Below are 27,517 nucleotides of genomic sequence, written 5' to 3'. Positions count from 1 at the left end.
TGAAAAAATTATGTATTTTTATTATCTGTGACTTTGAGAACATAATCAAAATTATTAGCTCAAATTTCTCGTGAATTTTCTCTTTAAGCCATCAAACCCCACATTGGAAGAATGATCAATGAGCTATCCGCTCCTAAGCTTAAGCTTCTATTCATTAATGTATTTTCGATTTTGCACAGTGCCACTTATATGAATGTGTACCGCTTATATGCAGACTTAAAAAACGTGAAAGCTGGCGTGGATGGATCAAATGAGGAGCTTTGGATCAGGGAGATCTTTATATTCCTCATCAGTGTTTTCATAGTGATTCGCTTTTGTCTATGCTTCGTAGGATTGGCATCTAACATTGTGGCCATGTGAGTGAATTTATTAAGCGATTACTCCATTTAATAATTCCAAATATTTCTCTATGCAGATACCCAATTCTAACAAATTCGCAAGCTGAGATGCTTATGCCTACCATCATAGTGCAGGCCATTGACAATGTCGTCCTAAATCTCTGCGAGATTACTTTGGGCTACGGCAGCTTGTGCTATCTCTATCCTAAAAGTACGCCTGTTTTCATCTTCTTTCTTATACAGATGGGAGTCAAGATTGTCTGCAGCATCTCTGTCTTGTAAGACTTAATAATATTAATATAAAAAATTGCTTTAAAACATTTATACTCGTCTTAGGAATATTTATTCGGACCATCACAATCACTTGGCAACTCTAGTTTCCTTCAACGAGGAATCACATAGTTTGGGACCAGATAGTGTAGATGAAATCGAATTGGAGAACCAAAACTTGGATTTTTCCTAACTAACTAAATATATATCTTAAAATAGAATGATAATATACTATAAAATCTGCAGATATTTTACTTACCGGTGGATTCTTATTGACATCAATGATTTGTATGATAAGCAAACCGCGACCCTGCTGGACATTGGGAGCCGTGCTGTCCGTAACCAGAACGTTGATCCTCATCACAGCAAACAAATTGCGATCCAACTGCTTGTTGACCGAAACCTTTCCGTTTCTGGAAATCTTAAAGTACTCCTTGAACTGATCATAATGCGGCAACTCCTTGCCTTCCTTGTCGATTGCGGTGATGTCGTCGGTGCCGGCAAACTCCAAAGCATTATGGCTGGCAACATCGGGATCCAAGGCGATTAGTGTGTAGACCAATTGCCCGGGAGGAGCGTCTGCTCGCACTTCAGCATGCTGTGTAGCTGGCACAAAATACGGATCCTTATCATTACTGTTCTGAACATTTATCGTCAGAGTGGCGGTTCCCGTAAGACTTGGGGTTCCCTGATCGGAAGCCTGAATCTGCAGCTGATAGGTGTTGCGTCGATCGAAGTCCAATTTTCGGGAAACAAACACCTCGCCGGTGGTCTCAACGATGCCAAAGTCGTCAAAGCTGCCCTGTTGTATGCGGTAGCGTAGCTCTGCATTCTTGCCCGTATCCAAGTCGGTTGCATGCACCCGCTCAACGCTCGTTCCAATCTCCGAGTTCTCCTCGACGACGGCACTGTAGCTCTGCTGCTCGAAATTGGGCACATGGTTATTTACATCCCGAACCGTGATATTCACGCCGCAGTGAGCAGTGAATAGTCCATCGTTGGCTTCCACAGCGAAGATGAGCTGATCGCTATTTAAATTGGTCACATCTAGTGTGGCATTCGGCCTGATGATGATCTGCCCGGTCTCACGATCAATATCGAAAATGGTCTCAACTTGCTCAGAGCCCCGGATTCTGTAGCTAATTCTGGACATGGTGTCCGCATCCCTTGCCTTGACAATCAGCGGGGAATCAAAGACCACTGCTCCCTCATCCACGCTCGCCCTGTACAGGGGACTTTCGCAGACTGGCGGGGAATCGTTGGCATCAGTTACAGAAATCCGTAGGGACACTACAGATGCGGATCCACGTCCATTATCGTCGGTGGCCTAAAGAGATAGATATAGACAAATTTAGTTAAAACCTCATAATAGTTATTTAGTTTCATTCAGTTGTCATAAAACTACGGAATGTATGTACACGCAATTAATTATTAAAGCTTTTAATTTATTCAGCTTATTATCATAATTTATGTGCAACGAAGTGGCCATTTGAAATATACATTTGAAATGGGAAAAAGAAAAGTAATTATTTGGCTAAATATATCTAAATGATAAAACGGGAAGAATTAGTTTAAATCAGATTTAAGGCGTTAAGAAGATATCAAATGTATCAAGAGGCAGGCCTGAATTTCAATCCTCTTTCGTTACTTATATTCTACATGTTATGGAGGGATCTGCCCACGCGATGCACATCCCACATGGTTCCCTCACCAGCGTACGCATATAAAAACCTTGCCACCCGCACACGAAGATTGAGACAGTCACTCACCTTGTATGACAAGAAGTACGTGGTCTCCGATTCGTAGTCCAGACACGTCTGCGGTGCCTTGTCGTCATTAGCAGTCGCTGCGGGAACTCCAGATGGAGCTGCGTGTGGAACAGGAGCTGATAGTGGAACCGACGATGCCTGCTCCTCTGGCGCCTGGGTGATTAACGTGTACTGGACGGTGGGCTCTGTGCCAATTTCTCGAGTAGCTGCCTCCATGGAGAGCATTTCCAGGTGACCCTCGCCATCTTCATCCTCGACATGCTCATCCCCGTTCAGATCACGTCGCTCGCGTCTATTGCTCTCCCCATTGCCATGGCAATTGGCTAGGATTATAACACCCGTCTGCTCATTGACATGGAAAAGTTCGGCACCGGTTCCGGATAAGCTGTACCGAATGCCGGAGTCACCATAACTTCCGGAGTCCACATCCCGAGCCGTAATGGTTGCGATGTACTGACCCGGAAGCGCCGCCTCCGAAACAGATGCAGAGTAGCTCTCCTGCTCGAAAACTGGCTTATTGTCGTTGGCATCCAAAACACTCACTGTAATCGTTGCCGTGGAGGATAGCCGTGGATTGGTGTCTGTCTCTTCGGCGACCACCAGAACGATGAACTTCCGCTGGTTGGGATTCTCGTAGTCCAGAGTGCCGTTTGCGACGCGAATATTGACCTGCGAGTACCCGGTGACCAGCTTAGGTTCCACATCGAATACGCCGGAAACGTCATCCAGGCGCAGTGCAAATTTGGAGTTAATGCCCACGTCAGCATCACTGACGCTCATGTCCAGCGCGAGCGGTGTGCCAGGTAGAGTGTTCTCCAAAAGGGACACGGAGTACTCCTTGTGATTGAACACCGGTGGAGAGTCATTTACATCCCTAATTGTCACCGTTGCCTTGGCCGTAGCACTTGTGAGGGGATCATCGCTGGGCACTCCGTTCACAAGCTCACGAGCGCGAATCACCAACGATATAATACCAGTGGAATCTTCCAAAGCTTCCCGATCTAATGGTTTAGCTGTACGCAGTTCTCCTGTCTGAGCATCCAGCAGGAAGTAATCATTGGGATCTGTGAAATACGTGAACATATAAGTACGAATTAAAACAAGAGAATATATACTCGACTTACTTGTCCGTAGATCATAGACAATCTTCCTTGGTTCGCCCGTATCGCCATCCCGAGCGTGGACAGTAAGCACCAAGGTGTTAATGGGACTGTCCTCATCAATAACCGTGGAGAGGGAGCCCTGAAATACGGGCGGCTTATCCTGCACATCCTTCACCCTCGCCTCAAACGTTGTTTGCGTCTTGTGCGGCCCATCGGTGGCTTCGATTTGGAAGTGGTAAACCATCCGCTGATTGTAGTTCAGGGTTTCATTGAGCACAACTGCTGCTTCCAGAATGGTGGCATCTCGCTTTATGATATGCAAGCGGAATCTGAATTGGAATTTATTTGATTAGTTCGGTATTTCTATTGATTTTTCGAGAGCTACACACTTTTTGCAAGCTTCTGGACTTTGCTGTTGGGGCAAGCATTTCAAGTCGAGACTTTCGCCAACTATATCCCTATCCTTGACTGTAATCTTATCAAATATAGTTGTGCCCACCGCAGCATCCTCGTTTACATCGGCCTCATAGGGAGTCTGTATTTTAGTTAAAACCAGTATTAAATGTATATCCAATCTTATAAGCTAATAAGTGTACTAACATTTTGAAATTCCGGTGGATTATCGTTCAGATCAAGAATAATAAAAGTAATCGGCACTTCGACCACATTATCCCTTTCCGACTCTCCCTCGGGATCTACGCGATCCCTTATCGACACCAGGAACTTCAAGGTATCCTTCTCCTCACGATCCAGTGGTTTTATCAGCGTTATGTTTCCGGAAACCGGATCCACGCTAAAGTGATCCGCACCGATGGCTCCATAGGTAACAGGACTTCCTTCGGGATCATAGGCTTCCAGACGGAAAACTACCGTACCCACAGTCACATTCTCGTAAAGGATAATATTGTTCAGGGTCTGCGTGAATACAGGTGGCAGATTTGTCTCTCCTGATTTAAAAAGTTAAAAATGATTAAATTTATACAATTCTTTTAGGTTTTTTTCGTGGTACTAACCTTTTGCGAGGGTCAAGCCCAAACAGATCATCAACAGCCCCAAGGGGAGCTTCATTTTAGGGTCTGCAAAAAGTAAACAAAATGAACGTAAAGTGTTTGTTTGATTTTATACTCGGCAAACATTGAAACCAATGAGCTTAAACAAACAAATTTGCGACACAAAACGGAGATACAAAAAAAACAAGAAAAAAATCAATGTTGTGAATGCTGTAAAAAAATGTACATTTTCTTTATAATTGCAGGTGAAAAACGTTTACAAGTAAATACCTTCAAGCCTACCTTATAATTGTTATTCAAATGGAAGCTTAAAAAGGGTGCCATTTAAGGGGAGACTTAAAAAAAGACTACTCGGAATTGCAAACAAATACATATGAGCTCCCAAAAAGCGCATAAAAATCCTCTTATCAAATTTTAGGGTGTTATATATTGTTGTTATTTGATTTTTTTTCGGCTTTGCCGTGTTTTTGTTTTCATCATTTGGTGGCATAAACAAACAATAAAGATAAATTAAATTTCATTTCATGCTGAAAATTCAATTAGCTGACAATGCACACAGGCCAGTAAGAGCGTGACAACCATGATGCGGATGATGATGATGATGATGATGGTGGTGGGATGGCAGGGGGCAGCTACTGATGATGATGGCTATAACAACATAACGTTGTTGATGACAACCAGCAACAAAAAGAGGCAACAGGCAACATTGTGGCAAATTGTGCACTTTGTCTGCGGGCTGGAGGGGATGTGGGGTCGAAAAACGAAGCAGGGTTTTGGACCAGGGAATCGCCGAAGGCGCCAACATTCCTGATGCGTCCGTCCATTTGTCCGGCACGCACCACCTAACCGAGAACCAGCATCGCAGGCCCGTGGACCAGTGGCGCACATATTTGGCAACCAGCAGACGGGACAGCCGGGCGATGACCACACAAACAGGCGAAGGGACACGAGTACACTTTGAGAAAAAACGTGGTATTTTCACTGTTTGAGGCGGAAATTGGATGTTGTGAGGTAAAAGAACAAGCAAATTAACTCAAATACTTATACTAAAAAACTTCAAATATATAGATAGCTATTTACCGACCAATATATATTTTTCGAATTATTTTAGAAATTTTTCAAATATTTTTTAGGTGCATTCGCAGGAGTTGCGGAAGACTGGAGCGAGAACCAAAACCAGGCTGGGCCAATTAGTTATGCATAAAAGCTCGACTAAATATTTTCAGTTTGGACCTTGTTTTGTGTGGGTTTATTTGCTTAGAACACTGGCCAAGGGCCTAAATGGGCAGCACGAGGAGCACAAACGCACATCGCCTCCAAAAAGTAAGTATGTCCGGCTGAGTTGGGTGCATAAATTCACCTACAAGCGTTGTGCTGTCTTCCCGAACTGACCATAAACTAAACATTTTAGGGTTAAGCGGGATTGTTTTCGGGTCTGCTGGGGGTTTGTCCAGCTTGAACTTCAACTTATTTCCCCCCGTCACGAAACTCGATCCGTCCCTTAATCCCCACCGCAGGCCAAAAGTTCTGGCAGGAACACAAAATACTCTAATGGCGAATAAACTGTGAGCACATAGAATTATGCTTGTGCATCGGATATAAACTTATAGTTTTGCACTTTGGCAATCAACTTAAAATATTTAAATCCATTTAAGTAAATATTTAAACACAAAAATGATTCAGATATTTATTCAATATTTTCCTTTAATGTCCTAGTTTTAATACTCTCTGCTCCGGCTCAATATAAATTCAATTCCATATTCAACTGGTTGCCATCGCACAAAAGCACACACCATTAGCAACCCACCCACCTTGCATTTTGATGCCCCAACGTCATATAGTTTGGTGTTTAAATGTGGTTCCCAAACGATATTCTTCCTGGATAGTTGGACGGGGTATTTGGGTAAGCTTTGTCCCGTTGATTAGTGCCAACCTGTGTGAATTTATGGACGGCTAAATCATGTTACCCCCAGCTAAATAGACTCCTAGCCATTGTGCGTTAATCTGTGGGGATTATGGGCATAGATCCCCACATCCATTGTTTTCAGGTGAGTCGGAAACTAATGATTGTCCCTATGGCATTTTAGATAGACAGTAAAGCATTAAATTGTTGCATAAATGTCATTCGTTTTGTATGTGTCATTTCTAAATTTTCTGGCACACAAGCTAGGACAATTTTCCGGAGCAAAATAATTGGGAGGAATTCATCTTCTTTTCAAGCACAAAATAAAATTGAATATGCAAACTGAATGTAGGTTTTACATTTAGATATTCGTTAACACGAACGAGTTTATGTATTTTCTTACACCCTAATGGTTTATTTTAAAGGCTTTAGTTTACACCACATTTCATAGCTGGGAATTTAAGTGAAAGTATACTTTTAAAAATATGAAAATTGTGGTACAAAGGGGAGAGATTCTTTTCTAGATATCTTCACTGCATTCTATTTAAAGCTTCAAGTGAGTGTGAAAATGTGTTGAAGTAAACAAGTCAGATACTTTTTAACACTTGCAGTGGCTTAAAGTCTTTGGGGATTGGATTATGTTCAATGCGATTCTCATCATTTCCCCCAATTTTCTGGCTCCGATAAACTCAAAAGATTTCAACCCACACAACCCACTAATAACCGGCAATCTCCTGGCAATATATTTTTTGCTTATTTTCCAGTCAGCTCTTCTGCTCTGTGTCAATATTATATCACGACCATTAAGGATGGCTCCATGGGTTTATGTGTACATGCGTACCCACACAAGTATATAGACACGCGTTCGGCGGAGCATAACCAATATCAATCATACAGTAAATTTATATTGCATTTACGTATTTTCCCTTACGCGTTTGTCAATCCAAAGCCGAAACGATGGGGGAATTTCACGAGCCTGCCCAATCCCCGACCAACCTGTTGATGATTCAAGCCTTTCCAGAGGTGGCAGCCACAATCCATCCCCCGGGGGTCACGTCGTTTGCCCCAATCACCTTACTGTGGCACCATAAAAGCCATGTGTACCTTTAACCAAAATTTACTTTGAGTACACGGCACAGGTCGGCAGTCCTTCGAGCAGATTGCCTTTCCCGTTGGGAGACCCATCCATCCATCCACTCCCTTTTTTTTCGGTCATGTCAAACATAATAAATCATATTTATTTAAAATACATTTTGTTTAGCCAGCACATGGCTTTGGTACCGTCCTCCTTCGACTGACTCATACATTCTTTTGCGAGGGGCAATAATAATTGAATTAGGTGCGCTCCAAGGGACTCTGTTCCCCATCGGTTCACCCCAGTATTCCTGCCCCTCATCCGATTACGACTAATGCTTTAAACTTGTTTGGCCGCGTCTCTGGCGCGGTTTTCGCCGCTAATCCGAGGAATCCCACTACGACTGTGACTGGCTGGCAAACTTGACACTTGACTTCCCCGAATCCGTAACTTTTACGCTTTACTCGCAGTTTTTCCCAGACCGAAGACTTTTGGCCAAAGCTATTTCTTTGTAAGCTAGAAAAAATGGTTTAAAGTCTTATTTTGAATGCCAAATATAAACAAAGTGTAAAGCTGTTACAAATATGTTTTTTATAAGTCAGTAAAAATGGATACTCCTTCTTTTTTTTTTTTTTAACACAATACACAGTGTCATTCAAATAGATTTTACAAGTTTTGTTGAATATGTAAGTAGCTTTTTATTAATTTTCAACCTTCGGTTCGCAGTGTATCTCATCAATGTTTCATCTTCCCCATCGTTATTCTTTTTATCTGATTTCAGCCCTCGCTGGCATAATAAAAATGTCAAACTCCGTATGCTGTCGCTTGTAATACATTTTATTCATAAAATGCTTTTTTTATGATTCCAGTCGGCTGTTGCCTAGCTCCCTTCGACTTTATACCCATCTCTATCGCTCGCCATCTATCTTTTTCTCTCTTCAGTTGATTTTTGTGGGTTGTGTGCGACATTTGTTGGGGCTGATGATGATGATATCCCAAATGCGGGAGGTGTGGGGCTCACAAAGTGCTCCACTTAAGTATGCTATGTAAATCACCTGTGCGAGTGGCGCCTTACCATCTTGCCTTTCGTTTCCCCTCAGGTGACAACCCCCTCCCTCTCCCCTTCGTCGTAGCGCGTGTCAGTGGCGTCATTTTCTTTATGCCTTGCAGTTTACTTGGCCCAAAGCGTCGCCGGCGAAAAACCTTTGCCAGGGATTCTATTTAAACGGCATTATCTTCAGTTGCCCGCCCGCCCTTATCTCACCTCCCCCAGCCCCAGCCCCTTTGGATTCGCCCGGCTCCTTGGAGATGCCCCAACATTTTTCGTTCGCATTTAAATTGCTCTTTTTTATTTGCGCCTTCTGTCCCCGTTTTGGGTGGGGTTTTCCCTCTTAATTTATTCATAAGCCTGATGGCGTTGGCCGGATGGCCGAGGTGTGGGTTGGTGCTCCACTTCTTGAGTGGGCCAACATCATTACTATTACTCATGCACGGCACACACACAAACACACACACACTCTAACACAAACAAACACACACATTTACGTGCGTGTTCCATCGTAACTCAAAGTTGTCCTGTCCGTGTTTGTTTAGGTACCATCCCCATGCTCAAAAGTCAAAGTTTCGTCTTTCTTCTGGTTTGTTTTTGTTACTTTTGCTAAGCAATTTTCACATTCACCTGACTTGCCACGCCCCCTCCCCCACCCCACTTTCCAACTCCCGTTTCGTGCCACCTCGCATCGCTTATCGCCCCCCTCACAGTTTCACAGATTTGCGCTGTATAATTATGCCTAGCCCGGCCCAACACAATCCATATAAGCCGAGAAAGGTACGTTTCGAAAGTATAGGTCTTAGCACCTCACAAAAGTGGGCCTGCCTTTAGAAGCGTTATCATACACTGAATGTTTTTTATACACTTATATTTTATAGTTAAGAATATATTTTTAAAAAGTGCATTAAATGATTTCAGAATGGTTTATCATTTAGTAAAGATTTTTTCATATTTTTAAATTAAGAAAATTAGAAGAAAATCGAACCTTGAACCGAAAATTATGGTGACACAACGTGCTGTCCTCCGGCGCGACTTCCTCATTTCGTATTCAAAACACTTGTGACAGTTTAACAAATTTGGAATTTAAATTGCACTTGCACTTAACTAAGAAGGGGATGGGATGTGGGGCCTTTGCTACGAAGGGAAAACACGACGAGTCCTGGCACCTGTTGGGGCAAGCACACACACACACCCACACGCACACACACAATCTTATATCATAACCCCACATACTTATATGGAAACACGTGTGTGTCTATAAATCTGTTGCCTTAATCGTTATCGTCGAGGATGCTGGTTTTTATTATGAGCGAGTCGCTTAATTTCTACAATCCCCCACAATTATGAAAGACAAACGGGATGAGAGAGCGGGGATTTTGGGGGCAAACGTGCCACATCCGCATCCTTCAGCGGGGGCGTGGCTGCCGCCCCCGAAAACTTCGGGTCTTAAGGAACAAAGCCAGGAAGCAAGCGAGTTCGAGTTCGAGTTATTATCAAGTTTCTTTTTTAGCTGTTTGCCTTGGCGCCTCAGTTGTGTTTTTTTGTACATTTTTCTTTTCGGCGGGATTACCATTGTTGTTTTTCCCACGAGTATTAAGTGGCAGTACGCCCACGCCCCCGCCCACCCAGACACACACCCACTCCCATAGTCGGAACTCCATCGGCAAGGACAGGTGGTATGTCGAACTTAAAATTACGGCTCTGAAATGAAATTAAAATGGTTTTCTTTCTCGTTTTCCTGCCAAAGTAGAAGCTTGGCGCGGTAGTTTGTTATTGTCTGTCTGCATATTGAGGAACGTTAAACAGTCCTCCACCGGGCAGAACCCATCCGCCCACTTGGCCAAGTTTAAATTGGTTTTATGTTAAAGCCAAATGAGTACAGCTCGGGGGTCGAGAGCTGCTGAGAGCTTTTGGAGTTGGGTTCCGACCATCACCACGCCACCGTTTCCAGTTGAGCATCAGGAAATGAAATTTCTTCTGAATTCCTCTTATTTTTTGCCTTCCTTTTTTTGTTCTCCTCTTTCGTGCGGAAAATAGAGGGGGTTTTTGGGGGAGGGGACTGAGCGGAAAGTGCCGTCGAGAGGCAGATTTCCCAGCACTTGACGAGCGGCCGCTCAAGGAGTTTGACTGCTTGTCAAACACAGCCAAATGTTTTGATATATTTCATACACTTGACAATCAGCTTCGAGGGATTCTGCTCCTTGGCGGGCTGAGTAGAGGGGGTACATCGGCCCAGATGAGAGCATTTCAAATAAATGACCCGTAATGTATTAGTTGGCCTGACCTTCAAAAATATTGCCACGCAGACTTAACCCACTAAAGGCTATACAATGTAATGGAAATTCTTATTCATTTGAGTCGTTTTTCCATCGAATGAAATCATCTCAGCTTCTATTATTTGTAATAACTTAAATGAAAAGTTGGAAATATTCTTGTAGAAAATATTCTTGTTCAAAAACATCATTTACTTGACTTGTTTATGTCGAAGCTCTTCAGAAATGCCTAACTTTAAAACACCTTCCCTTGCAATTCCCTCTTTAATACCATCAACTTTAAAGTATGTTTATCGGAACCCGGTTGACACCACAGGGTTAATTGCTTGTTTGTTTTCCGTCAGGCTCTAATGCAGCGTGTTTTCCCTCAAAGAACAACAGAAATTTTTCCTTATTTTCTGTATTTGCTCTAAACTCATTGTTCTCTTGGGGTAAAAGCGGTGCAAAATGTGTGGGCCGCAGGAGTGCGAGGTTGGAAATGATGTGGCGTCTAGATTTTCGGTGTTTTGTTTTGAGATTTTCCCAGCTCTACTCCGCCCTGCTCCACTTTAATAGCAATACCATTATCAGCACAGCGCACACAGCAATGTCTGCGACAATGGCAACAGTGGAAGCCAACCTGTTACCAAACACACAACCAAATCCAAAACACCAACAATTTGAACAATACTACATATAGCCACTGAAGCAACAATACTCGAAGGAACAACAGGGACATGGGCAACAACAAGCAAGAGTCATGCCATTAATGCAATGGATTTATAATGCATATGAGATCAAATTTACTGTGCATTAAAGCCTCTGTAGTAGTTGCATCAGGACCTGCTTGTGTGCAAAGTTTCCCCAAATACAATTTAGCCCTAGGGAAACAAAGTAACTAAATAAGACTAAAGTTTTAATCATAATACCATAACATACAATACCAAGTATGTGTACTTATTACAATAGAGTTTAGAGCAATTCAACAAATATTCCATTACTTGCACAGCTTCAACTTGCTATAATTCTAGCACTAGGAACCACAGGTGTAATTACTAGCCTCGAATATGGACAATTTTGCTCGGCTCCTGAACCGTAATCGCATTATATTTCCCTTGCCTCGTCGATAATCGACTGCTATCATCTCGATTGCAGTTGGCCAAACGCCACCACCCGGCAATTTCCCTTCGAGTTTACCCCCTCACGCGCTTCAAGTGGCCATTCATTATGGCCCTTAAACCAGGCATTGCAGCCAGCATGGCCTAAAGCATTCGCCCCGTTAGATGGGCAATCCGTGGGTTGGGTTCGGTTGGGTTGGTCGGGTTTAGTTGGTGGCGGGCGACTGCAATGCCAGCCGTAGGGCGGCCTATGCCATAAGCACAGCTATTATAATATAGTACCTGAAGCTATGGAGCTCTGGCCGTTCGCCTGAATATATAAGCTGTCCTGGAATGGAGCTGGAGCTGGAGGCTGGAGGCAGGAGGACTCGGGGCACGTTCCGGGAGAAAGCACTTAAAATATCTGCGCACGCATGACTGATGATGACTACTTAGGGCCAGGCCAGGCAGGATTTTCCAAAGCTCCCTCTTCACCGAGCACAGCACAGGTGAGAGCAAAAGCTGATAAGTATTTTATATTTAACGGTATTGTTTGTTGTACGTGCCCCAAATGCCACCCACATAATTGCAAGGCCCGCTACTTTTCACTCCACATCGAATACATCGAGGAGCAAACATCAAACGTTGCATTACACAAACTGGCTGAAAGACATCAGTATTTAATTGCCCCTAATGCGCCTGAAATGGCAAATGCAAACATGCCACAAGTGACGTGGCGGGTAAAGTACGTATGTATCTTACAGATGTACGTGTGCAGATACATATGTATCTTGTGGATTTTCCTGGCTGCCGTCGACTGCAGTCTGCAGTTCAATTATGCCTGACAACGACTGCGTAATTATCGTAACATACACAAAGAAAGTCATGAAGATGGGACCCAGAAAAACATGGCTTACATCGAACATAAACTTAATTAAATCAGTCCATCACACTGCTTAAAACAATTAGTTTTGAACTCTAGTCAATTAGTTCAGATTAATTGGCATTGGGCATTTGCAATATGTAGTTGAGCTGGAAGATAATTTGAAAATGACAACATGTATGTATGTAATAGGCATATGAATGGTATGAGTGCAATGCAGTGCAATAAGAGTTTTGCCATTTCATAATTTTATTTCCTTCTTTAACTCCGCCTATTCTTAAGAAATCCTACTTTTTCCAAGTAAGCTTTTACCGCCTGATTTGGTCAAGGTCAGACGAGAAATCACGTAGTTTTTATCTACTGAAAGTCACGACGTGACCATCACTCCATAAATCGAATCTTCGCATAATACATATATAAACAAGTAAACAAAGCAACCAGAAAGAAAGCAAACATGAATTAAGGCAAAAAACTAAGTCCGCCGGAATAACAATAACTTTTATTCAAGACACGGAGTTCTATCAGTTTCCTCGTGGCTTCGTGTTTGTGTGACTGTTATTGTGATTTGCTTTGACTTTATTTTGTGACTTTTTATCAATTTGTCTGATTTGCTTTTATCCCATTCATCTTTCCATTTCCCCCCCATGTACGTCACAATGGGAAAAGTACGACGAAAAGATTGGCAGAGTGAAACAGTTAAGCGCATTTGATGCTTCAAAGCGTCAAGAAGAAGGGCGTATTACGTATACGACTAGTGGATACCTAGTGGATGTTAGAAATGTAAGCAACTCAACAGGTTATTTCTAACAATCCGATAAACGATAAAAACCATAGATTATATCGTACATATATTTTACCCAAATAAATTTTTGACCTTTTAAATGCATAAAGTGCTAACTAAAGTAGAACGAATATAATAGATACCAGCATTAGGAATGCTAAATATCAAATAGTTTCATCTTATGTGCTTGCATTACTGCAATTTTGAATTAGCTCATATACCCCACAATTTGTACCTCATACCCTGCACAAAATTTCACAATAAATATTATGCTACTAAAGCTCTAAGAGAATTACATGACAGCAGCAGCATCCACAGTAGCAACAAGAACTCCCGACGACAACTTGCCCTGCCAGCTCCTCATACATCTCGTCACCCGAAAAAATATAACGAAAAAACAACGGAAGAGGGGACATCGGAAGTGGTTGGCAAAAAGTATAAAGAAATGAAAGAAATAAGCGTTATTATCGTTATTACGTGAGCAAAATAAAAATACATACTAACAGCATCTAAGTAAAAATAGCCACGAAAAATAGCAGTAAGCAGAACTATACATTAACAAACAATAACAACAAGCCAACGATGGGCAAAGTGTAGGGAAGGGTGCCTTCTTATAGAGACGACGATGACGAGGATTTTCGAAAAAGAAGACTACAAACTGAAGACCAGAGTGCAAGTGGAAGGAAGTGATGTGGAGAAAGCCGGAGGAGGGGCTCTGGTAACGTCAAGCTTGGAAGTGATTTCAGGGAGCACTTATACCACTTTTATATATTTTACTGCTCATGTGATATAGAAAAGTATATACATATATATATACATATATATACGATACATGCGAGGCTAAATGGACACACGTACGTCGCCTTGAACGTGAAGTGCACTTATCAACAAAAAAAAAGACAAGGGTCAAAATAATATTGCGCACAGCAAGCCCTAGATGAAACATAGTATTTTGGGGGGAAACTGAAACAAATGCACACAAAATACATGATTTATGTTACACACACACACACACGAATGTAATGTATCAATTTGAAAATTGATTTGTTACTGCATAAAGCCGAACAAATCTACGGCAAATGCTGGTTAACTGAGCCAAACATGTCGGTAATAAACAGGAAAATGTAAATCTTTTCAAAAAAAAAAAAATAAAAATGATGAACAAATATGCGGTTGAAATAAACGCTTTAATTATGACCGGCATTTGCAAAGGAGGTAACTTATATATCAACTCCAATTAAGAGCAGAGAATTTACATATCATTTGTTGCTAGTGAAGATTATGCCCTGGTTTATGGTATTAAGATATATATGTATAAATGCTTCGCAATTGCAACAAATTATGTTGTAATAATAAAATAAATGTTTTTCATTACGAAATACACGGATGAACCCTTTTAGGAGCCGTTTAATAGATTCCAGGGGATCTGAATCGAATTTTATTCCGCCGCTTGTAGTCCTATTCAAATTACGGCGGATTTGCAGCCGCCAGTCAACATATGGCCACCAATGGGCCCTCCACCAACGACTGACTTCCTTTGTGGGCATCAATGGGCTGGCGCCTGGCATCCCAGTGGCTGCAGAATGGGTATGGGGCCAACATGGCAAATGCCGTTGGATTTGAGCTGCTTATGCCGGGGATTTAGTTATAAATTCCCTGGTAAAGCGGGCGGAGATCGCTCCTCGTCGCTCTCTGCGAATTGAAATTTAATGCAAATGTAAATGTGTTGCGCAAAACGCCGTGATGGGGGGTGGGGGAGGGGGGTGTGGCAGTAACAGAAACAGATTATTTGTAGCACACATTTGGGGGCTCTCCACTTGAACAGCCTTGCGAGCTGCAACCCTATCGGCATTAGTGCCCACCAAATCCAAATACACAACCATACAGATTTACATACAATTTTAATACGTTTCTATATTGATTCTATGTTTTTTGATGCGCCATACACGCATTTTTTGTGTATTCCAACTTGATTTAATTTCCACAAAAAGTGTGCAGAGCAGAGAACTGCAAGGGTGGCATTTTTAGCCACTCGACTCACACCCAACAATTTTGTGTGCGGGTGCTACCCGCCACGCACATCGCGGGTACTTACAAACACACAGTATACGTCTGCACATGTAGACAAGACACCCCGTTGTGCCCGCACCCGAATCAATACGGTGACCTGCGTCGCGGGTGCCGATCATACTCGGCACCCATAACGGAGGGTAGAGAAGACAAACAGTCAGAAAAAGACAAATGCCTAAAAAGGGATGAGTGACAAAAACACTTGTGGGTTTACCGTTAAACACATGGGTGTTTCCAAAAATACTCGGGTGTTTCGAAAAATACTCGGGTAATAGTCTCTATCAGTCTATCTACTCTTGTAGATAGTCGAGTCACAGACAAGATGCGTAACTCCATACGTTTTACACTCCATACGTTTATACACTATTCTTTCGGCGTGGCTCTAGACTTTGTCGAATACTTTGTAAAATATGCCCTTCATCTTATTATTATATTTTATTATAATTATATATATTATATTATATTTTATTATATTATATATTATAAATATATATATATATGTAATTTAATTATATAATATATATATATATATATATATATATATATAATATATATATATATATAATATATATATATATAATATATATATATATATATATTATATTATATATTATTATATATTATATATATTATTAACGTTTTTATTATTTAAATGTAAATTATAGTAAAAATAATAGTAATAGTAATAATGCTAATAGCCGAATCTATGTACATAATGTCACAAAATTCATTTCAAAAATGAATTTATGCAAGAATATTTGTCATTAGAGTATTCAGCTAGCGACTTGTGAAAAATTAGTAAGGCAATGATTCGAAACGGGTGGCACCCGACATGAGCACGAAATTTTTCTTGGGTATTCCCTTTTACCCTTCATTTCTTATACCCGTCGCTCTTCCACCCATACAAATTTTAGGCGTACAAAAAATGACCTGCGGCCGATCGTTGACTGTGCGTCCACTCACCCATACGGCTCTTGCGCAGCAGGCCTCGGGTGGTTTTTTTACTCGTAACAAAAACACAACGTTGGTAAAACACCCGAATATTTTCTGTTGCCGCAAGTAGGGTGTCAAAAAAGACGGGGTGCCTAGAGACCGAGTGTTTATAGGGTGGACGTAGAGTGCCAGTGGCGGGCTGCAGTTCTCTGGTGCAGAGCTTATGTAAAGAGTAAGAACTGGTTTGCTGTTAAGCCTTCGATTATTTTATTTTTCGCTGCATCTTGTTTGAAGTTGACACAGTGCTTGAAAAAACAATGAAATATGCGCAACAAATACGCAAATAATGACAAAATCCGCCAACAGCGAGATGAAAAAATCTGTAACAATATTGAAATATTTTATGAGCGAAAAAAGTGCATGGTGGCCATCTTCACTCTCCAGCTCCAGCTTCACCCTGCAATCATCTCTCGCCCCCCGCCAGACATTCCAAAAAAAAATATGCGGTGTTCACTCCATATATACGAGTATCGTATCGATGCGAGCGTTACGTCCCTTTTCGGATTTTGTGGAGAGCCAAGGCTCCTTGTTTTTTATGCTTTTTTGGCTTTCACTCAACGCGCGGCATTTAAAGCGCTTTAAAAGCACATTTATCTGCCATTTCCTCAAATACCACGGGCTCAGCAGACGAATCCTGCTCCTCTTCGAGTGTCTCATCCTGCGTCCAGAATTTAAGTTGCCTCCAACCAATCTCGGCTGCTTCCAACCAACTCTCTTTAGAACCCCTCTTCAGAGACAATTGCATTTGCTGCAGGGTGGGGGAGCGGGGGATAATGCTGAGGGCATAGGACAGACACACTCAAATATTGATTTATCGAGTTGCTCACATGCTTTTCCCATATGTCCTTGCAGCAACTTCTATTTCCTTCGGCCTCCTTTTGTCCTGTTTCATTCCCTCGACTCCTCTTTCCGCAAACAATAAAAATTGCTGCAAGATGGCAAGTGGATGATGGGCAGGGTGCGAAAATTCGCAACCGAATCACTTCAGGTTAACCTCAAGTCGTTTGCACCTTTGTGGGTGGAAAAGGAACTGTAAAAACTTTAAGTCTAATGACTTTTATAGATACTCCACAATAAGTCCGTGCCCATCCCCATCTGCCTTTTTCCTGTCTGTGTGTGTGTGTGTCTGTGGTTGGATTTGGCCAATGAACTTGATTGTGGCAACAGAGTCTTAGCCGGGGATTGACACAACTCAAGTGGAAGAGCAGCCGGCAGCACAAAAGGCCAAAAGGCTCATAATGCATTAAGCCCTCTTTTGGAGCAGGATGATGGGTGGCAAAAGCAGGAAGAGCATCACTAAGTTCACGATGGATGGTTATGAGACTATTTTCCATGAATATTCTTAGCTTTTATTAGCTTCTTACTCTGTGGGGTATTATTTGAATTTGCCTTATATCAGTTGATGCCTTTATGATCAGCTTATAAGAGTCTAAGCTAGCTTGTTTTATTGAGATTGCAAGGCTAAAAGAAGCATTATCATTAAACGCTTTATTTAGCTCTGAAAATATTTGATATATTTTTACCTACTTATTTCAATAAACAAATATAACACATTAACTGAATGTCCTTGCTATAAAACTGTTACTTTAATTTCAATTATTTCACTGAAGCAAATAGTCTTCGTTTATTTTCTTTTCTTCATTCCTCATTTCTCAGCCATTTATCATAGGCAATGACGCTGCGGAAAAAGGACTCCCAGGACGAACTCTTCCTTTGTCCCTTAATAATCGGCACTGCAGCAGTGACTGCAGTCCCCGAACAGCAGAGCCCACTGCTGCTTACTGACCAAGCCACCAGGAAGGAGAAAAAGAAGATCACCTCGTATATAATATACGTACATACATACATATATCCACTGAGCTTTATTACACGCTTTCGGCGCCAAGGATTCCCCCTCCCTCTCTTGTGCAATAAAAATTATATAAGAAGGACTACAAATTGCCAGAGGCCATATAAGAAGAGGTGTTGAACAAAAGTGGCAAAACTTTATTGTCAACCAGAATGAAATTCCTTAAATTGCGAATTGGATTGTGTGCATTCTGCACTGGGAGTAAAAGTAAGCCCACAGATATTTAAAAGCCTTGTTTAATTACAATGACAAACAATTGACAGCTTTTAATGAGACAAAAACACGGCGCAAATTGCGAGTAAAACATTTCGTTCTCATTCGCATTCCAACTTTTATGGCCTTCGATAGATGATGGTATTGCTTTGGCCGCAGAACTCCCACCCGGCCAGCTCCTAACCAACACCATTTACCCCCTGACTTAGCCAGAAATTAATGGCCTAAAGGGAAAGGACGTGGCAAGAACTCCTTATGGACTGCCAAATGGGGGGAACACAAGTGTACATGTGAATGGATGAAGGAAAAGTAAAACAAATTCCAAATGCTTTTTACGGCAAATGGAAATGGAATCGGAATCAGAGTTAAAATCCGATTCGGAAGTGCAGTTGCCTAGGGATTAGCATTGCAAATTAGTTGGGCAAATTACAAAAGCGAATTAGATAATTAAAAGGAGATTGATTAGGTTGTTGGTTGTGTGCACACAATTCAAGAAATTCAAGAATTTTGGTTTGAAAAGGGATTTCGAATTTCCTGCAACATCGAAAAGCAATTTTCATTGCCAAATGAAACATGTTTTCATAATTATATTTTAAATTAATCATTTCATATCCTTAAGCTGATTCTGCCAGTTATGATGGTATACCATCGAATATGCATTCTCCAGAAAAGAGAATAGAAGGAACTGAAAAGTTGCAACTCAATTGGCTCCAAATTGTTGCCCAACTCGAGCATCTCGAGGCAAGCTGGTAAAAGTGCATAATTCTATAAAAGGCACACAAATTGAAACACAAACACAAGCCGGAGCGAGAGTTCCAACTTGGTGGATCTACCTCCCTCCACCCATCAAGTCAGTAAGGGAAAAGTTGGCCTGGCAGACTGGCAGACAGAGTTTCTATTAAAAATATTGTCAACTCAATACTGTAAGGAGTAAGTGCAAGTGCGCGAGGGGCACGGTGACTTCGAGTTGATTGTTGTAAACAAAGTTTTCATAAAGAATTTCCACGCCGCTAGTATTAAGGGGGAAAAAATATGCAAAAGCCAAAAAAAAAAAAAAATAGGAAGCCGACAAATTGGCAAAACCTCCAAAAGAATCACAACACAAGGAAAACCCAGCCAGCCAGCCAGCTAGCTGCGGTTGGTGGCACAACAAATAAATTGACATTCCCCCAGCTCCACCATTTACTCCGAAATCCCCCGTCTGAGCCACTCGTTATCATAGTTATGGTTGAGGCTGTAGCCGCAGCCAGGCAGCGATGAATGCTGCGGCTTTTCCGCAAAATTGAAGGAGGAGTGGGGCAGTGCCAAGGTGTTAGGCTGAGGCATGGAATCGGATGCTGCCGGTGGCTTTTTCATATAGCAAAACCGATTCTCTTGCTACTACTGCTACTCCTGCCGCAGGCTGTTGCTGCCACAAATTAAAATGTGGCCGCGCTTAAATTCCGCACACAAAATTTATTGTTTGCCGCCGCCTGTTTGGCAAGGAGCCCAAGGAGAAGGAACAAAGCCAGCCAGTCAGCCAGAAATAGGCAAATAAGTTAAATGCTCTCTGGGCCAAATATTTATTGGCAAGGAATGGGCACAAGTGCCAATGAGATCATAGAATGGTTTATGTACATTCCACTTCGATAGAACAGCTGAAAAATTGGAACAGTTATCAGTTATTCACCCTTAAAACAAGTAAAATGTAATCGAACAAAAACCTATTTAATTTAACTATACTTAAAACACAATTGCATTCAAATCCAGTTACATTGAATTAACTAGGTGCCTGTTTTAAATGGATTTTACTTTGACGCAATCCCATTGCACTGATTCATTTTTTATGCCGCACATTAGTCAAACTGCCCAACAGAGTTATGAAACCATAGCCACTGACATAGTATAAAAAATGGTAAAAAAAAAAAAATTAAAGAGAATCTTCTATTCAGCAAAAAAAAAAAGAAAAGCCAAAACAGAAATAGCTGCCAAGGATAATGCGTTGCAAATGTCGACGACAATAAAAGGGATAATGCGACAAGTTGAAAACGAGCCAAAAGGCGACCGAATGACCGCCATTTCTGCCCAGAAAAGTTTGAGCCAAGTACAAAGAAACGGGAAGGAACAAAAACAAAAACAAAAAAACTTTGTTAAAACGAGAAACAGAAAGTTGAAAGCGTTTAATGAGTTTATTGAACCAATTGCACAAGTTGCAAGTTGTTAGTTGCAACTTGCATGTTGTTGCGTCATTGGACTTGCAGAAAGCCAAAGAAATCCCGGATTTGCTATTTCACTTGGCCAACTGATTCTTGGCCAAGTAAGACGAATGAAGAGAAGCGCCATCTTATCGTTCAGTTAAGAATGAATTAAAGCTTAAGTTACGGAGAGACTACAAGTTTTTGTGTGATTTGCCGCCTCTTAGAGTTAATTCAGAACATCTTTCAGCCCCGCAGCCAACTGCAATTCTTCTTGGCCATTCGTCTTGGCCATTTTGCCCATATCCGAACCGAATGTAGCCAGGGTCAGCAGTACTGGCTAACGAAATTGCGGCAGACAGAAGTCATTTAAGGAGAATTTATGGGATTTTAACTGACATTTAAACAGTCGCCAAGAAGCAGGGACAGATAGCCCGGGGAAATGAAAAGGAGCAGCATGGAGATCGGGTTGGGGATGTAGATGGGACAGAGGAACTTGTCGACCAAGATTAGCGACGACTGTGCAACAAAATGTTATGGACAGGGCCGGATAATGAACGACTCCGGGTCCTCCGAGATCCGGGGATCTGAAGAGAGATGAAACGACCGAAAGATGCGAAGCGAGAAAAATGAAATGTAATTACATTTGAAAATGGCAAAAGGGAAAATGCTCAAGAAAAACGTAAACGACGGTCAGCAGTCCGAGGAGCATCTGGAGACGAGGGCCAGTTTCGGGGCGCGTCGCTTCCGAGCAAAAATCACTGCAGCATTTCCTAGTAATTAACTTCATGAAGATGTTCCCCATTTCAGAGGAGCTGAAAAAATGAATGAAATAAGCTTCGCTGACAGCTTAGATTGAAGTAAGATGACTGAGTGAATGGAAAACGCTGACTGGGAGATTGAAATGCTTGCATTTGTGTGTTAACTTTGAGAATGGCTATTGGCAGTTACATATTTTAATAAAATGTAAGGACACCTTCAGGAATTCCTGTATTAAAGAGAAAATATTTCATTTTTCTCCATTTGCCAAATTTTTGTAACCTGATTACAGTTTGTAGTTTTTAGATTACCGCCCGGGGCTTAATGAGTCATTGGGGATATTTCTTCAATTAAAACAACCCTTAATACATAACAGTGCACTCAGGCAAACACATCATGAAATTAATGAAAGCAAATATGCTTTAATAGGAAAGAAAGATTTTATTTTGCAAAAAGTTAGTGGGAATTTAATTAAGAAAACTAATGGTAAGATGTATTATTTTCTAATTTACATTTATAACACAAACAAAATTACTCTTACCTTTAATACTGATTATCACTCTTGTTGATGCTGAAAGAAAACAAAAAATGATTTAATTAGTAAATTGCAGTTTCATTAAAAAGTTGCAAGTTTGCGAAAATAACAAGTTCGCAAGTGAAAAAGTTTGAAGTCGAAGCACTGCTTGAAAAACTTTAAAACTACTTTAGAAGTATATCTTTTATAAGATTTTAATTTCAGAGCTGTAATTAGCCATTAAGAAAATGCAATTATTACTTATTATGCCTTAAACAATACCGTTTTCAATACAATTGATAGAAGGTACCTTACTTTATGGTGCTTATATACATACGAATTTTTATTAAACTATGCATATGTGTATTCTATTTACTCGAGTGGGGGCATATATATTGTGGCACATTCTGAAAAAATCAACTTCAACTTAACAAGGTCGACCCCAATTTAATGCCCCCCATGAAAGTGTGAATAAAAAGAGGGGTTTCCATAGGCCACAGGTCAGCAGAGGGGGGCGATTGTGGGCTTTCAAACTGCCAAACCGCAAAATTTGCAGCCACAATTTCTGTCTGTGATTTGCTGCTCTCCAGTGCGTTTTAGCATATTTCCATAATTTTTTGAAAAATGTGCGGCATTCAGAGGGGCTATCCGAGAAACAATTTACTCGTTATACAATTCCTCGACCCTTCAACCAACGATATTTTTTTTTTCATTCTAAAAACTGCACTTGTAAGTTTCTTCTTCTTGGCAGCAGTAACAAACTGTGGCAACAGTAATCGAAAAGTTAATTCTCCGAAAAACAAGGTAATTAGTGTAGCAGTGCCCATAAAACCCAAGCGAATGTGCAAAAATAACGAGAAAAGTTTAAAAAGTACCCAACAAAACGGCGTTAGAGATGAGGAAAGAGGAAAAGGCTATGGAAAAAAGTAGAACTACAAAAAAAAAACGGGCAGAAAGAAGAACTACGAAGTGGGGAAAAGTGTGGCATTGTTGGTTGCAACTAGGCAAAGGCAAACACGCCGTAATGAATGGCTCCGACTTGTAGGATGCAGACCGGGTCTACAGGTGTACTGGTACTGGCCTCGTATAGCTAAGGGCCCCAGGTAAAACTATAGTTGCAGCCGCAGCTCCAAATAAGGGTACCCAGCCAACAGGAACTGGGAACATCTCGTTAGGCGTTGCCAAGGTTGCCATTGCCAAACATGCGGGTTAGTTCGTGAATAGTTGGATTGGTAACTGATTTCATGTCAAGGTTTAATTGCATCATCTTACTAGTATATCTATGCTTTGATAGACAGCTTCCTATTGAACTCTCTGTTGTTACTAAAATCCAGCTACCATTATTACCATCATTAGCTGTCAAATTCCAATATGTGAGAAAACCCCAATCTTTAGCATATATTGATGATCTGATTTGCCGTACGAAAATAGTACTTAATGAATCTGCACCAAAAACCATATGGGCTGAGAATCTCAGAAACTTTTGCTCTAGATTGTAGCAACTCTTTTCGAACTACTCACATGCACGAGCCCTCAATTAATTAATAAACAAAACTTTGTGCAAAAGCCTTCGAGTGCTGCATCCACAGACGCGCGTGGTGAACGAACTTTTTGCCGACTGTCGTTTGTTATGCCAAAAAGTTGACTTCTTCGCCCGCCGCTCGTCGATATGGCCCCAAAAACACAACCCAAAAGGAAACCCTTTAGCTTCCCCTTTGGCCCACTTTACCCAGCATCCACGACATCCTCTAGTTGCGCCTAATGACAAACATGAAGTTTTTGCCACCACATCAATCAAAAGTTTTTCATCAACGTCATCAGAGTTATCACCATGGCCGCAGGCGGTACACAGATAAGAACACACACACACACACAATCGCACCCAGAAATATAGATTCAACAACAGGAACAACCGCAGCAATAATAAAATGCTGCCAACACCCTGAGACATGTTGACAAACAAGAACAACATCAGCTAGCCGAGAAGACAACGGCAATGGGAATGGTGGCAGGCGAGAAGAGCAAACTGCCGAAAGCGGGAAAAACTTAAATTATGAACGGACAAGCGGCGAACACGCGGCGTATACGTAATTTTCCTCGGCCTCGTGGCTGCTGCTAAATGTCTGCATAATTTATGGATTTAACAGCAACAACAGCAACAACATCAACCGCAGCAGCCACCACAACAACGAGCTGTTGAAGCCGAAGGAAAAGAACCGGAATGGTGGCATGGCTGATGCGCTCGCACCTTAAATAAGAGAAATGGCAGCCATAAAATGCCAGCAGCAATGGCAAGTGGAACCAGAACGATCGAGGGGGATGGGGGTGGGGGGTGGTGGTAAATATCATCAGCCGACCAACTAAATAACTCAAATAAAATGCCTCGAATGCCGCACAAATCTTTGCAACTTGCTGCACAGGTGAGGCGCGGAGTATATGCTGTTGCTCAGGGAATATTGCTATCTGCAGGGAGACACTGCGAAAAATAGTGTGGTGAAATGCACGATTTAAGTGTGGTAAACTTCATTTAAAACAGAACAAGTAGCATATATAGATTGCTTTTTTAATTCTTGCTTCCATATTTACCGTGGCATTAGTTTATTGCCACCCTAATATATTTCAGTGTAATATTGATAGACCAAGAGCACTTCATCTTCTTCAGAGGGCCAAGTAAAAAATTCAAGACGAAGATATGGCCAAAAGAGGCGGAAGATAGGACGTAGCCACAGAGCCAAACATAATCAGCTTCATCATCAGTGCGATGCGACGGCGGTGGGGGGTGTAAGGTTACTGAGGTGGCAGATTGCCACACCTTCGCCTATACATGGCCATGTCATGAATCAGGCTCAAAAGGTGGCGCCTGGATTGGGGTGCAGCTGTCACCATCAACTTCTTCATCTTGCTCCTGTTCCTCCTGTTCTTCCCATTTGCGACGAGGGCGACATCTTCATCTTTCAAATGCGTTTAATTATGTCAAAGTAGGAGCCTTTTTTTCCGCTTTCTTTTCACCATGGCTCCTGTACCTACTCGCTTTTCCTGGACTAACTGTCCTTTGGGAGACACCCATGAGCAGCTAGAAACCATACATATATAAGCCAGCAGGAGATTGTTAGAACCAGATATATATGTATATACATATTTATATGCGAGTATCTATACGTATTTGTGTGGAGATTCTCTTGAAGTTTGGGTGCCCAAAAGCGCACACAATATAACCTTGTCTTAAAGCCATGTGTAAGATGTGTCATTTCCATTTTATTTTTCCAACCACCCCCCACACCCCCGGGCTGGCCCAACCTATCGCTTTTTGCATTTGTTTCATTTGTGCGACATTTCACATTAAGCTTGACAGCCGGGCTTTTGTGCATAATCGTGATGCCGTTAGCTCCGGCTTTTAGTCCGGGCTCTCCGGCTCCAGCACTGGTCCTCTTTTCTGGCTCTGTCCCTTCATTTCCTTTAGTTCTTCGTCCCCTGGACTGGAAATCACCGACCCCGCAAGCCATTTCGCCTGCTGATGGAAATAAGCTACCAATTACTAAAGTGTTTCATTCTAAAGCCAGTGCAGTTGTTGTTGCCCCTGATTTTGCTTCGGTCGCTGCGTTTGATTCCGTAACTCCCTCGCTCCTCCGATTCCCTTACAGCTTCTGATCTGGAGTTGAATGTGAGCTTGGAGTTGGACTAAAATGCTGGACGTCTGCATTAGTCGGTGCTTCAGGCAAAAGAACAAAGCAGCTGGATATACACAAATGCAAGTAAAATATGAAATTAAGACTTGCATTTGGGGTATTTTGAGATAAATTGTACCTTAAACATGGATGACATAATCCTCCTTAACGATACATGTCAATTAATTCGAAATTTAAAATGTCTCTTTGGCATTTTAGCAAATTAATTGAGACTAAACTTCTTACTACTTTCTTCTCACACTTTCACCGGAAATGGCAGTGCTGTTAATAATCTTTTACTGATTACATAATGTATTTATTTATCTTCCGCTTACTGGTTTAATTATTATCAAAAATAAAGACGCATGTTCGCATTTTAACCTACTTTATTGACACGTTCTAGCTTTTTATTTAGATAGGAAAGACTATCGCTTCCGGATTGTTTAAAGATTAGGGTAATATACATAAGTCGAAAAATATTATTTAATCAATTTGACATTTATAATTTAAAATTTATAAAGATTGATGGTAACTCCCGGATAATACAAAAGCGTCATCCCCATCAAAGTTCCCCATCCACTCACATCTGGTCGCTTTTTCAATTGGCATTCGAGCGTAACATACGCACACACACACACACACACACAAGTCCGTCCATCATCATTTTAGCATTGCAGATTTAATTTCGTCAAAGTGGAAAAGTCAGCCAAAAGGTCGCCGAAGGCAGACTACGCACCAATGAGTGCCACACCAAAACACTCTGATTCCAGCGCCCCAACCCCACGAAATCCATTCCTCCGGGCCAAATACGCTCCTTGCGTATGCGTGTGTGACCCACAGATGGCGAAAGGACACAGGACAGCGGGCAACGACCAGGACGAAAGCAAACATAAGGTGGCAAAGAAGTGTGCACAGTCGCATAGGGTTGCTTTAACAATTTTAAATATAGTAAACAAACAGCGTACGCTTTGATGTTATAATTGAATAAATATCCAAATTAATTTGGAGATGCTATCGGGATTCAATTATGTAAGTAATGAGATTTCATTAAATTGCATATTCTTAGGGGATTCTAACTAATTTAATCCTACTAATTTAATGACGAACTTACAGATTTCGAAAACTGAGACTCTTGGTACTTAAAGCTTTGAACATCAATATTTACACATTTTCTTAAGAATTTTGTTTCCACTTAAAAAATAAGATTAGGAATGTTATTTTTCCAATTATCAGAATGGCACTCCAACAAATTTTATCGCTCCCCCATTTTTGAACCCCCAGATTGGCTAAATAGATAACACCTTGAAGTTCTCGTTTAACCCTCGCCCCAAACCCAAAACCAAACTTGAATACTAATGACATTTGCTATCTGTTCATTTGTCTTTGCTGTTTTCGATCTTTTTTTTTCCTGCTATTTTGCGTTTAGTCTGAGAGCTTGTCAAAGGGTTAAACGTTAGAGACGGAGAGTGAGAGGGAGGCTGAGGCACCTGCTTACTCGCTCTAACTAACCGTACTCGACACGTTCCACTTGGCTGGGTCAATATGCTGGCGGATTTACTGTGCCCTGTAATTAAACACTTTTTCTGGAACGGCGGAACGAACGGGGAGACGGGTATTCTCTTGATGATTAGCTAAAGGTGAATGTCTTGCTCTTCCACCGCCAATCCCCCTGGCCAGGCCATCAATGTCTAGCAGTTTATTCCCCGAAATTAATGAGAATCTTCGAGTGGCCACCTGAGTTCATTCCT

General features: G+C 41.5%; 2 protein-coding genes across 5 annotated transcripts in view; one reads left to right on the top strand and one right to left on the bottom strand.

The window, feature by feature from the left end:
• Positions 1–27,517, bottom strand: part of LOC6728455 (cadherin-87A) — a 57,108-nt gene that overhangs the window by 4,037 nt on the left and 25,554 nt on the right. For all 4 annotated transcript variants that reach the window (XM_016176909.3, XM_016176908.3, XM_016176906.3 and 1 more), the window contains exons 4-10: positions 22,132–22,161; positions 4,494–4,556; positions 4,081–4,427; positions 3,870–4,015; positions 3,502–3,809; positions 2,378–3,441; positions 868–1,935 (exon numbers count right to left, since the gene is read on the bottom strand). In XM_016176909.3, coding sequence (XP_016035073.1) covers positions 868–1,935; positions 2,378–3,441; positions 3,502–3,809; positions 3,870–4,015; positions 4,081–4,427; positions 4,494–4,548 — 2,988 coding nt within the window. In that variant the 5' untranslated portion in view covers positions 4,549–4,556; positions 22,132–22,161. The remainder of the gene's footprint in view (positions 1–867; positions 1,936–2,377; positions 3,442–3,501; positions 3,810–3,869; positions 4,016–4,080; positions 4,428–4,493; positions 4,557–22,131; positions 22,162–27,517) is intronic.
• On the top strand, positions 20–862 carry LOC27207248. Its single transcript, XM_016182974.3, has 3 exons — positions 20–356; positions 416–616; positions 675–862. The coding sequence occupies exons 1-3, from the start codon at positions 112–114 to the stop codon at positions 799–801; spliced, it is 573 nt and encodes a 190-aa protein (XP_016035075.1). The 5' UTR covers positions 20–111; the 3' UTR covers positions 802–862.

Source organism: Drosophila simulans, chromosome 3R (genome assembly GCF_016746395.2).
Source record: "Drosophila simulans strain w501 chromosome 3R, Prin_Dsim_3.1, whole genome shotgun sequence".
NCBI classification, from domain to species: Eukaryota; Metazoa; Arthropoda; class Insecta; order Diptera; family Drosophilidae; genus Drosophila; species Drosophila simulans.
Note: the sequence above shows the minus strand (reverse complement) of the source record. Positions and strands in the feature narration are given on the sequence as shown.

Coding starts and splice junctions, on each gene's coding strand:
- LOC27207248 (XM_016182974.3), top strand. CDS start 112: ATGATCAATGAGCTATCCGCTCCTAAGCTTAAGCTTCTATTCATTAAT. Junction 357..415: donor GCATCTAACATTGTGGCCAT/GTGAGTGAATTT, acceptor TTCTCTATGCAG/ATACCCAATTCTAACAAATT. Junction 617..674: donor GTCTGCAGCATCTCTGTCTT/GTAAGACTTAAT, acceptor TACTCGTCTTAG/GAATATTTATTCGGACCATC.